This window comes from Chamaea fasciata, unplaced genomic scaffold, assembly GCF_029207755.1.
Source record: "Chamaea fasciata isolate MVZ Bird 193981 ecotype frontalis unplaced genomic scaffold, bChaFas1.0.hap1 SCAF_8, whole genome shotgun sequence".
NCBI classification, from domain to species: domain Eukaryota; kingdom Metazoa; phylum Chordata; class Aves; order Passeriformes; family Sylviidae; genus Chamaea; species Chamaea fasciata.
Window position 1 is genome coordinate 6,636,947 of NW_027094093.1, and position 13,246 is coordinate 6,650,192.

General features: G+C 44.2%; 1 protein-coding gene across 1 annotated transcript in view; it reads left to right on the forward strand.

Annotated features, from left to right (window-relative positions):
- Window positions 1-6,894: 6,894 nt before the first annotated feature.
- Window positions 6,895-13,246, forward strand: part of ZNF804A (zinc finger protein 804A) — a 148,422-nt gene continuing 142,070 nt past the window's right edge. The window contains exon 1 of the mRNA XM_066189510.1: window positions 6,895-7,058. Coding sequence (XP_066045607.1) covers window positions 6,948-7,058 — 111 coding nt within the window. The 5' untranslated portion in view covers window positions 6,895-6,947. The remainder of the gene's footprint in view (window positions 7,059-13,246) is intronic.

A 13,246-nucleotide genomic window follows, 5' to 3' on the forward strand; every position in this document is an offset into this window, starting at 1 on the left:
GGCTAGTAATCTATAATGTACTTGAGCTATTTTGATATAGTTATCTTCAATTAAGCACATAACTTATTAATATTTTGTAAGTTGGATTTAATTCTTTGGGTAGTATTTTAGCATGCCAAGTTGTAATTATATTCTTTTGCTACAGCAGACAGATTGGTAAGTCATTAGTTATTAGGGAAGAGAAATTGTTCTAATGAATAAACAGGGCCTTTCAGACAGTAAGCTGATAGTGTCAAGCATCACTCAGGAGGGCCAAAATAAGGACTTCAAGGCTATTATTGGACTGTACATATCTATCAGTATTTAAATCATAATTCATAAAAGCTGTGTAGTTTTAAAAGTATGGCAATGCATCATGTTATATAATATTAGAAATATCCTTCCCCGGCATGTGCTTAGCACTGTACTGTGTTTTGGTATTGTACAACTAGTGCCCTGTGAAAGTGAACCAGTTAATGCCTGGTGTGATTTATGGTGCTTTAAGCTGGGAGGTCATAACCATAAATATTGTAAAGGGCTTTGATTTTCAGATTATGCCAAACATTCCCATTTTGAAAAATGGATCCAGCTGAAATGTGCAACGCTGGGGAAAGTAAACACAACATTTTAAGTTTAATTTCCATTCTCTGTTGTGACAATTACAGACCACATGAAAAAGGAAGCCATCACAGCACGTCATATATTGAGCTCAATGAAATGTGTTACTGTATGAATCTCTGGAGCGTTTTTTCTCTCCAGTGGGGCTCTAATTTATACTTGTTCATTCAGGAATAAATAGTGCTATTTTCTGACCTGTCATCTGTCTCACCTCAACTCTCTTCAGCTTTTGCACTGAGAAAATGATGTCGTTGAACTGAATGCTAAAGCAGCAAACTGTGTTAAGATTAATTTTACAGTCCAGCCCTTAAAAATTTCAGAACTGTTCTCTTCATCCTTTCATTACTGTGACAGGGGATTTCCAGTGTGGCACACGTACACAAAGGGTAGGTAGGTGGGTATAGAGGGGGAGACAGAATGATTGAATGAGTACATAAATGAGTGAATACTGGTGGTGTTCTGAGCTCTGCCACCGGTTCTCCTGAACTTCCTGATCTCATTACCACCACCCAGTGGAAAAGTCTGGAGCTAATGCCAATTCCTGGGTTGAACTTCAGGACTTCTTCGCACTGAAATACCAGTAAATGAGCCCAAGCTCACTGATGTGAAGTCTCTAATTGACCGTGGAATACTTTTGATCAATTTTTTTAGACTACACATTTTTTAACTCTGGAAAAAAAATTGTGTGGATGTTGGCAGGTAAAATAAGCTGTTTGTAACAAATGGCCATAAATCCTCTGCTGTCCTGGATCTCACCATTTACAATTTTCCTATTTTTTTTGTGAATTTCCTTTTATCAGGTTTTCCCTTAATGCATCCTTTATTTTTGTTAAAAGCTTTTCGTTTCTTAACTACCTTGGAAATGTATTTTTTAACAAAGCAAGTTTTAACTGGATAAAATTAATTAAAAAAAAATTAAAATGGAAAATTTGGTGCTCATTATGTAGTCAGCTCCATCTCCAGAAAAGTACCAGATGCAGAATGGCTGCTTGAAATCTCTTTGGATATTTTTTGTGGTGTTCATGTGTTGTTTTCTTTAATGTAATGCTGGTTATGTACCTTGCCTGCTGGATTTTATTGAGCTTTGGCTGGTGGCTTGGTGGAATTGCACCCATTCTGTGGTCTTTTGGCTTTCTCTTTATGATTTATGAAAGGGTATATAATTTTTTAATGAGTTTTTTTTGGGTGTTGTCACTGAACGAGTGTTCCTTGCAGAGTAGTGCTGGGTTGTTAGAAAAGTGAAACTGAAGATTTTGTATAGCAGTCAGCTGGGAAAAGTCATGGAATGGTTTGCATTGCAAAGGACCTTAAAGACCATTTAAAAAAGACCATTTAAAAAACAAAACCAACTAAAGACTCTCCTGCCACACGCAGGTACACCTTCCACTAGAGATGGGAGCATTGCCCCTGAGATAAAATCCAATTTTTTTTTCTTACGATTTTTGATAATTTATTTTCATTTATTCTATGAGGGTTTGACTTGGATATTTTTTTTTTTTAATGGATATTGGGAAGCTATAATTCCATGGCAGACTGTTTCGGGGATTCATTTTCCAGTTGCTGGCTCCATTTGCTTTTCGCATAGAGACACTCTGTTTGATAGAGGATTTGCTTCTAAGGCAATGTTTAACATGGCACAGTGAATTGCATTTTCAGTGTTTGAAATGGTCAGGAGTGGCTTGTGCAGCCACCAGGCGTTTTGGCCCGGGCCATCAGGTGTTTTCATCAGGCCTTTGTAAAAATATCCTGCTGTTTAATACTATTATGATACACAGTTACTTGTTGGTGTCACCTCATATTCAGTGTGTCATTTGCAATTCTGTTTCAAATTTTTATTTGTCTGGTTTAGGGTTTTTTGGGGGTTTTTTTTGTTTGTTTTGGTTTTTTCTTAGGAATGGATTAGGGGAGAAAGCAAAAAGACGCAGCATGCACCAACTGTTAGGGAAATTGTGCAGCGTAAACATTAAGAAGGGAAGGTACAGAGAACGCTGTATTATGTCCAGTAACAACACAGTTTTTCCCAGCAGTATCCTAAAGCAGACAGTGGTAATATTGGTGGTTGGGAAGAGCAGGGGCAGAAAACAGAAAAGTGTTTGCATTTCTGAACACAGGAATGTGGTGCTGGATACAGATGCAACGTGGATATGTGAAAAAGGGGGAGGGGATGGATAATCCTTGCTGGACAAGCTTTTTCGTGGAGCTGTTCTGAACAGGCAGTGGCATGATATTATGTGCTTTGGAGGGCTGAAGAAGCAAATCAGAGTATGTTTTAATAAATCTTTGAAGCCTTCACAGTACTCTCTTCCTGTGACATAACACTGGGGGGCTGCAGCCCATAATTTGACTGCATGCTGCAGGGCTTTAAGGCTCCACGGCCTTTCCTTGGCTTTGTGACACCAGGGCTCCACCCAGCTCAAGTGTTGGAACAGGGAGCCCACTCTGATACTCTTCACACACAACGAAGGATGTGCTGGGAGCTACCAGAGTATCCCAGTTTCCTCTTTTTCCTGCTGCACCACCCCCACAGCTGATGAATGAATGAATGAATGCAGTTGTAATGCAGAGTATAATGTACATTACCCCATAATGGCCTTTAAAAGGAACGTGGGATACTCCTGGCTTTCCTTCTGCTTAATGCAAGGAGGATGGGCATCTGGAATAGGGAGACACGCAACAAGGCTAAGTGAAAAGGGAAAAAAAAAAAAAGAAATACAATACAAGGAGACTGAAGGTGCAGGAGATGGTAAAAAGGTGTGTCTCAGGCAGCAGATTACTGACAGGGTGATATTCTTAGGATAAAGTGAATTTTGTTGAATTCAATAAGAATCGCTATGGGAACTTAATTGAGTTTCTTGTGACTTGAGCACAGATATTCCTTTCTATCCTTGATTGGTATGTTTCAGGAGAGAGTGAATTATTTCTCAGGATATGTTAGTAACACTTATGCTGTGCCGTGCTTTAAAACTTGTTAACCAAGAGAGGATTGTTTGTACTCTTGAATATTTTTTTCTGAGTTATGCCAGGACTATTTCTTAAATGGTGAATATTATTAAATATTAAAATGCAGAATATTGAGTATTCTCACGGGCGGAAAAGCAGTTGAATGCACAGGAATTAGTTTTACTTGTTCACTGGCTTCTAGTTCACAAGCTTTCCAGAAAGTCTCTCAAATCCATAGCCTGTTTCTTGAGTTGATATTTGCTGTTTTATACAGGAACAACTCCTTAGAGATTTTTCCCAAACAGAAGAATAAGAGCATGAGTAAATAAGCTGCACTAGTTATTATTATATAGTGGAGATTTGAATAAATAGCAATCTAAACAGCTGAAACCCCAGATACTTACCCAGGAGAACATGAGAGAGATGGAAGTAGGGATGATTGATGGTAGGTAGGAGTCATAGGGTTAGGGATTGATGAAATTAGCAATTTATTAAAAAAAAAAGATTTGGGAAGGAAGCAGCATCTTGAGCCTATGTGAGCATAATAAACAGAATGAGGCAAGAAAATTTAGGTGGAGGGTTAAGATACCAAAGTATCAGAGATCAGCCAAAAAAAAACAAAACCAAAAGAGGCCAACTAGAATAAGCAGGACTAAAAATATATATATATATTTTGCTTGTTAGGTGTTATTTAGTACTATTTGTCTTTTGTTTATTCAGTGCTTTGGAGGAAACAAGTGGTTTTTGATTGTTTGTTGTTTTTTCCCTCCCTTAATAGAGGAGGACAGTGATTGTCATGAGCAGAAGCTATAGAAGCCTTTAATGCTGCTGGCCACTTCTGTTTGGTACAAAGCAGAGTGAACCTTTGAAACCTGAGATGTGGGAGTAGTTTTTTTTTTTTCTCTGTTGTTACAAGATGATGTTCCCAAGTCCTTGGTCTCTTAACAAGAGCGTGCAAGCAGCGCCTGCACGTCTCTGAAATGCCAGAGGGCAGCTGTATAGCCCTGAAAGGGCCCAGGTATGGCTGCAGCAGCTGTGAGTAAACGTGTCAGCAATGTGCCTGTGCAAGGATTTCAGAGAAGAAAAGGTTCCAGTTCTTTGAGATGCTGGATTTGTGGAGTTTCATTCCCAGACAGAAGGGTCCTCACATATCAGTAATGTTCTGTTTAGAAGGTGGAAAAAAAAAATTTCTAGTCCAAGTTGGAATATATTTATTCCCAGGAAAGAGTCGCCCAATTTTATTTCTTGCATAATTTTATGTCTTTTCATTACCCTATCCTACCTAAACTTCTGACATTTTTGAGAGAGAGCCACACCCGTGATCCTGTCTGGAGTGGGAACCAGGCCTTAAGTGCGCTGTGTTGTTAAATTTATCAGGTATTTATAATATTGACTTGATTTTCACATGGCAACGAACTTGCTGGTTATTTCTAGATGTACACGTACATCCTCATAACCAGAAAAACCGCATTGCTGTGCGTGTACATTATCACACTCTTTTTTTGGCTGTAACAAGAAGCACCAAGTTCTGATCTCTCACCTGGGTCTCGGCTGTCAAAACTTTCCACTTTTGCCCTTTCCCTAATTCCTTCCTAAGCGCTGAAAATGCTAAGAAATGAGTGACAGCTGTCAAAATTTACTATTCACTGTGTATGAAAGGAGGTAATGATAGAAGATGTTTATCAGAAGGCACAGCTCAAAAACTGGGGCTTCCTTCCTCAAGGATGCAAACACCTGAGACAATAATTCCTGCCAGGAAAGTGTTTCTATGTGCCCCCATCCTGAATCCTCTGGCAGCAGCTTATCTGTTTTGGAGGACAAGATGATAGGACACTGCTATTATGCTGCCATCAGTAAATGCTGACTAAGGGACATGTTCAGATGTTACATCATGTTTCTGGGCTTCTTTTCTAAGGAGTTCCCTCTTTTTGCCACTGGAAAGCCGTCCCATCAATTTTGATTCTTACAATCTAGAATAAAGGTAAAGCAGATTGGAAGATGAGCCAGCTAGGAGTGTTTCTTTCACACCTCACACGAGACAGCTGCATATCTTATGGGGGGAAAAATCCCCAACAAAACAACAAACCACACTTAAGCATCTTTCTTGTGCACATCTCACGCTGTGACAAATCCTGGTCCTGGAATCCAGCTCCGATTTGTGTGCTGCAAAAAAGAGAGGAACGTTTATGCTGGTGAAGGAGCAGGGGTATACCACAGCTGCTTCATGCTGATGTACCTAATGGTTTTCAGTCCAGTTTGCTGGGGGCTTTGTAGGACTGAGCGAGTACGTTACACGGGCGTTGAGGCTGAGGATCGCAGAGTCTGCGCCAGAGCCTGCAAGAAACCATGGTGGTTGTCCTTTTCCTTGCAGACGCCCAAGCCCTGCGAGGCCGGGTGGGCAGAGCCGCCTCCGCCGGCGGCCCCGGGCCGGGAGAACCGTGAGTACCCGCGGGGAGAGGCGGGAATGCGGGCCCCAAGGAGGAGGGATGCAGGCTCCCCGGGAAGGGGGGATGCGGCCCCAAGCGCTTCCCGACGCCGTGACCCAGAAGTTTGGCCAGCCCGCACCTGATCCTGCAGCTTGCCGGGCGGGATGCAGCGGGGATGGGATGGGCTGCGGCAGCAAAGGGCGGGATGGAGCTTACCCCGGAGAGGGGATGAGAAATGACCGATTTCCCCCCAGTTGCGTCGTCACGGGCCAGAGGAGCCGAGAGCGGCGGGCGGGGGCGGCCACCGATGGAGGCCGGGGAGCTGGGGGGGCTGCTCCGCCCCGGGCAGGTGGAGGTGCCCGCGAGTTGGGTGTCGGAGAAATATGTAACAAAAAAGGGCGCGGTGGAGGGCGCGGAGGCTGCTCGGAGGGAGGCGGGAGGGCGGGAGCGTCGGGCTGGGGGCGTCGCACCCCGGGCATCTCTCCGTGCCCACCCTCCATCCCCCCCAAATCCCAGAAGAATCGCACTCGTCGTCGTCCCCACCCCCGGAAAAAGGAGGGCACACCCCACCTGCGGGGCTGGCTGCGGTTGGGGTGCCGGCTCTGCCCTCTCCCCCCCGCCCGTCCCCCCTTTACCTGCCGCCGGCCCGTCCGCGGCGGGGGCAGCGGGGCGTGGGGCGGTGGGTGGCGGTGGAGGCGGCGTGTGACAGATGTCCTCCTCTGACAGCGCTCGGTACCAGCCCAGTGGCTCCCTGCCATTGGCTCAGTGCAGCCGACCGGCAAGGCTGCTCGCTATAATAGCACTATGCCTGCCAGCGGCGGCGGCAGCTCGCTCGGCTCCGCCGCGGCCGCCCCGCCGCGCATCCTCCTCCCGCGGCCGCGCCGCGCCTGAGGGGCCGCACCCCCGGCCCCCGCCGGCCCCGCCGGCCCCGGCCCTCCCCGCCCAGCCCCGCCGAGCCCGGCCCGAGGAGGCGGCCCCGGCCCCATGGAGTGCTACTACATTGTCATCAGCTCCGCGCACCTCAGCAACGGGCACTTTCGCAACATCAAGGGAGTTTTCCGCGGCCCCCTCAGCAAGAACGGGAACAAAACTCTGGTAATGGCTTCTTCCCTTGCATCCTCCTTTCTCCTCCTCCTCCTCCTCCGGCTGGCAGCGGCGGCTCCGGGCGGCGGGAGCCGGGGCCGCCCGCCCCTCCATCGCCGCGGCGGGGACGCGGTGCCCTCGGCTCCCGCCCGGGGCAGGCGCTGCCGTGTCCCCGCAGGGCTGCAGGGGCGGCCCGGGGACCCTGCTGGGCGGGCAGCCGCAGGGCCGGGGCTCCGCAGCCCGGGGGAGGTCGGGGAGAGGCGGCCGTCCCTGGGCTGAGCGCGTCTCCCGGCGCCGGGGCTCCCCGGTGACCGCCGGCCCTGTCCCCCCGTGCGGGGACAGCCGCGGGTCCCGGCCGGGGAGGTGCGGGAAGGGACCCGAAACTTGTCCGTCTGCTGGTTTGGGTACAGGGATATGTTCGTTCGTGCCCAGCCTGAGAAACGATCCGCGTTTGTGTTTGTTGGCTGCCAAGTTCTTTGTAAAAGCAAAGCTCAGGGTTTGACAGGACTCGGTGGGGTTAGGCAATTCGGCTTGGATGCTCGGGAAAGTCTGCACAGGCTGTTCGGGCTGTTTCTGAATGCATCCTCCATGCCTAGGTGTCTTTACATCTGTTGGGTTCCCTGTGGTTTTGCTGACTTGCTCCAACTCGCTGCGTGCTGTTGCTGAACTTTAATGGAAGAGTGACGATGCAATAGCCTTGGCAATCCATGTGCTCTCCCTCCTGCCTGCTCTGATAAAGGGGATGTGGGATCGCGGCAGGCTGGGTTGGCTGCATCACGTAACATCTCAATCACGGCACAACACAGTGTGTGGACAGATGTCTGGAGAGGAGGATGGAGCTGAAAGAGGGGCTTAGCCACGTTGTTTATCTCTCTCACCCATCACTGCCTTGTTCTGAAATCCCCTTCGGAGGAGATGGAGCAGAACTTACACACCACATTCTTGTTCCCTCGAATGCACGACCTATATTGATGGGGAATTTACTGAAGTACTTAACATTTGCTAGAGTTGGCAAGCTTGCAATTTCTCCCTAAATAAAGAGATTAAAGCAAGTCGGAGCCAAGTCATAAAAATAGTAACTACTACGAGAGAATCTGAGGCAGATTTTTGGACTGTTTCAAATGTGAAGTTCCTGCTCTCACGTTGTAAATCTTTACAATTTTATTTGCTGTGGATTCTGCATATTTTTCTGTTAGGGATGGCGTTCTTGGAATTTTAAACAAGTGTTTGTAGTATCCATGAGATGGCAATATGTGTGTAATTTTTCACTGTTACAGTTGCAAACCTAAGACCTACAGCAGAAATATTTGGTGCATTTCAAATAATGGCATGATACATCACCTCCTTCCCACTAAACAATTTCAGTAAAGATGCATTTGGCAGGACTGAGAATATTCTGATGTAACTTTTGGACTGTGTATTATCTTGCAGTTCATAATGGATTCTGCTTCAACAGCATTTTATTTTTTATTTTTTTTTCCCTTGGGGAAAAAAAAAAAAAAGGCAGCCCTGTATTTTCAATATCTCTGATTAATTTATTTACTGATAAAACTATTTGTGACCAAAATATTTTGGGTAGTTTTGGTGCTAACTAAAAATTGAAATAAAAAATAATTGTGTGGGTTTGGAAGTGCTCATACTCTGGAGAAAAAAATGTACTCTGGGAAGAAATTTAACTCAAGCCTGCTCTTCAGTGAGGTGGATGTGAGGGGAGACAAGGCAGTGTTGGCTGCGCGACTGCCACAAGAGCCCTTAGCTTAACAGCTTCTCTGTGGGCAGTCAGCACTGGGGAAGTTTTTGCTGGGTTGAAAAGGAAGAGTTCTTGTTGTTGGCTCTGTGGACAGCAAAATGAAGTCCTTCCTTATGAAATAAATGGTATAGATGCAGGTATCAAGGCTTTGTGGTTTTGTCTGGGCTATATTTTAATTTGTAGGAGGTGAAGATGCCATTGAGTTGTGATACAGGGCATTACTAGCTCAGACTGAGAGTTCTGAGGTGCTGAAGTACATTTACCTCCATTTCAATGGGAGAATCAGTGGTTTCAGAGGGTTGGTCACTTTCACTGTAAACAAGTTTTTCAGACTTGGAAGGATGAAAACATTTATTAGTGGAAACTAGAATAAGTCTTTAGAAATTCCAGTAAGAACACAGCCTTTTAGTATGCTCTTGCTGTCTTCCATCATAGAATAAGACTAAGAGAAACAGCAATCTGTAAAGCTAAAAATCACAAATTTTGAAGCCGCTCTGACTCAGACATATCTTCCTATTTGCTGTAAAGCATTCATTGTCTCTTCAGCTGAGCTCCAAGCTTTCTAAAATTACTGCTTCTTCATAAACCAAGGAGAGAACCTGGAAACAGCCTCCCTCTTTACAGTGTAGAATTGCTTCTGTGCAAAACTTGTATTTGTTAAGTTTTGGTTCTTCCTCAGAGTTCTGCCACCACGCTCTGTCTAGAAATAAAGATGAGTGTATGTGTTTCAGCAGAAATTCACATCAAGTAGAAAAGTGCTGGATCTAGTCAGATGGTGTTGTGGTTTTGAGATGGTTTTATGTGGTGTATCTTCAAACCTGAGCTGGTCAGGCTTCAGGGGAGAAAGTTCCTTGGGCCTTTTCACTATTGTCCCATTTTGGAGTGCCTTGGTATTGCCCTGAAATTCTTTTTATTTTTTTATTTTTCTGCTTGCTCTCCAGGAGAGGTCACTGAGATATTTTTTTTTCCCTCTGATTGTTTGTCTCTGCGGGTGATCGTTATGTTTGTCCTCTGCCTGCGTCCTGTTTCACGCAGAATTAGTCACTTCAAACTTTATGAAGATTTGGTTCAAAACTCCCAGAACACAGCAGCAAGAAAGAGCTGCAAACCTTTGGTCAGCTGGTAGGGAACATGAAACACAAAACTTTGGCCTTCTGTAAAAGCCGCTCAGTGGAGAGCATCAGAGAGTTACTTTTTGGTGGAAAAGATGGAATGACAGCATTTCTGTTGCCTTGGACTTCCTCTAAAGCACATCTGTCTTTAATGCCTGCTGAGCGTGGGCTTTGAGATGGAGTTATTTAGGACAGGGAGAGAAGTGCGTGAGGGATAAAGATACAAAGCAGGAGGGGGATGGGGAAGGCCACAGTTCTGTTTCGAGAGAGATGACACCGGGAAAAGCTGAGCTCAGAGAGAAAGGCACAAGAGGGAACAAGGGAGAGGGTAGATTTAAGTAACTGAGTGAACAGGTTACTGTAAAAAACTTTTCAAATTAAATGAAATAAGAAAAAGACTGCTTGTGAATGAACCCTGAGTCAGGTGAGGGTGGGACATGAAGGAATGTGTATCTACATGCAGTTCTGGGTACCTGATGGCTTTGCTCAGTGCATGTGCTCCCCCCCGGCCTGCTGGGTACCTGTTGGGGTAGGGATCCCTTGCCTAATAGTTAACTGCTATTTCTTGTCAGGAAAATAAATTTGAATAATGAATTGGTGGGAAATGGGCCCCTGTGGAAGAACAGCCTCCAAACTCTTATTAAAAAGTAAAATGGAGGAGTATGATGAAAAGAAATTGTTGGTGTTTGTGCCATTGAGTAAGGCTTTGTCCTCTCCCTCTGCCATTTCTGTTGCCTGAAATATCCTTCAAATATGCACAGTCTCCTAACAAAAGCTAATCTGCCACTGGAGTACTCCATGGCAGCTCTCTGGAAGGTTTTTTTTTTGTTGTTGCTGGAGTACTGTCTAAGTGAACCAAACTGCCATGTGGTCGTTGTGTGGCAGATGGTTTGTGAACAAGGAGCTCAAAACTCACCATGTGGGTCAGTACTGTGCAGCAATGTTTCAAATTTCTAGTGCTCTTCCTGCATTTTCATGCTTTTTGGTGTTTTGATCGATGAATATTGGCCTGATTGCTTGGCCGTTTCATGTCAGGGTTCGTCCTTGGTGACTGTGAAGTTTCCCAAGGATGTTTTTTTTGGCTGTAGTGGTTTATAAATTTTTTTTTGCTACAAACTCTGTTTTGCTTGTGGTCCTGATCTTTTAATGCACTTTGCTCTGTTATTTTTTCAGGCCTTATGTTATTGATGCCAAATTACAGTAGTCTGTCTTTGTAATTCATCTTCCTTGCTGTGGCTGCTGTCTTGCAGTTTGTAATCTCAAAAAGTATTGAAACTTGTATGAAAAAAAGCAGCTTTCTGGCGAGAGAAATCAGTTGTTTGGAATCAGAACCACATTTTTTTTTTAAATTCTTGAAATGTCCGTCAGGATGTAAACCCCAAACAATTTTAAAGTGTTTATCCTAGTTAATATATACAATTTTTTGTTGGTCTGCAAGAGGACTGACTCTTTGGTCTTCTGAGTAGCTGGTCTGGGACTGGTGACTGCACATCTGCTGTTTCACCTTAAGATACTGCACTGGTATAAACGGCTCTGTTTCCTTGAGATTTACAGAGGTGGAGGTCTGGACGTGTGGGGCTCCTTCACATCTTTTAACTGGACAAATACATTTTCTCTGGTGGTGATCAGGACGAGTTAAGGTGGTGTCACTTGGCTGAGGAGGTTAGGGAAAAGTTTAGACCTCTGTGTGGTGTAAATTGCTGCTGTAATTCTAGTTTCAAGTGTCTCGTTGGTGCAGATGGAAAGCAGGTAAGGTTAGAAAGGTCTTGATAAGCAGTTGGTTAAAGGACCAAATACACCAAACACAAGAATCTCTTTTTGTGACTAGCAGTGACTTCGATATGTGTAGATTTATACTTTGGTTAAAAGTGTGAACTCAGGGGACCCCAGGGGTAGAATGGAAACAGTGGTACCCAGGTCCAAGGGAGGCAGTCAAGAATTATTTAAAACTGGAATCAAACTCTGACCACAATGCCGTAAGCCTTGTGGAGAAGATGGTCTCATGAACTTCAGGTGGCTACCATGTAGTACAGCTTTGTGCCTCCCAGCCACCTTAGTTATGACTGGAGGGATATTAATTAATTAGTAAAGTAGTTAACTTGTTTATAACTCCTTTCAGAAGTCCTAGGTCGTACCTCTACTTTTTATGAAAGCTCCGTGGAGTTCAAATACTGTCACACTGGTGCCCTCTGGAAGTGCCATCTGTTGCTCAGGCTGTCTGTTGTCTTTTAGCTCTTTTACACTTTGCAGAATATTCTTGTATTCCCACATCTACTAAAGTAAATAGGTTGTGGTGGACATAAAAATGTATTTTATGGGAACTTATATTACAAATATCCATTCCCTACTACAGGAAGAAAGTATTAAACTAAAACATTTCCTGATGAATTACGACTGCAGTCGTAATTCTGCATGATCAGGGTGAATTTCCATTGATTTCAAGATATCTAGTACACATATAAAATAACCAATACTTACTACAGGTTTGTATTAAATACTGGTAAAATGACATCCTGCAGTTCTGTTTGCCATATTGTATATTAACAGTAGCTGGAGGGTAATTTTTCAATTCTATCTCACACATGCAGAATTTAATAGAATTATTGCAATGCATTGTTTTTCATCTTTAATGTTGCAGAGCTTTTGGGGCTGAGTTGCTAGGCCAGAATTGTATTAGTTGAGGGAGAAAAATCACCTGTTACTTTCTTCAGTGGTTATGTTCCCTGTGGATCTGTTATTGTCTTTTTTGACCTAAGTTTGGAACTTGAAAACGTTCACATCTTTTCTGCGAGAGAAGCTGAACAGCCCTAACTCATTAAAAAATTAAATTGGTGAAATAAATTCTGCCTAATTTAATTTTAATAATTAATAAACATTACTTAGATCATGATTGAAAACCAAGCACTCAGAAGACAGCAGAATAAACTGGTAAAGACAACAGAATAAACTGGTAAAGTTTAAGGAACGATAAAATCATAACTCTGTCCTACTTCTAAAGTTCATTTGTTTGAACTCAGGTGACTTGGTTTATTTGTGTGAGGCTGTCTGTAGCAGTTCTGGTTCAAAACATTATCAGCAGGCATGTTTTGGTGAGTTAACAGGAAACTATCAGAATTTAAGTGCATTTCCAGAGCAATTCAGAGAGGTCTCAAGCCTCGTGCAGCGAGATACAGCACTCCCGTGTCCATCAGGCTCTGTGTGACTCCATCCTCTGGTCCAAAAAATAGCAGGAGCTGGAGTCCAGCATGCAGCAGATTTAAATTGGGGCAGCTTCTGCTTCAGAGCTATTACTGAGCAGACTTTTGTACTGTAAAAGCTTATTAAATGCATGGTAGGCT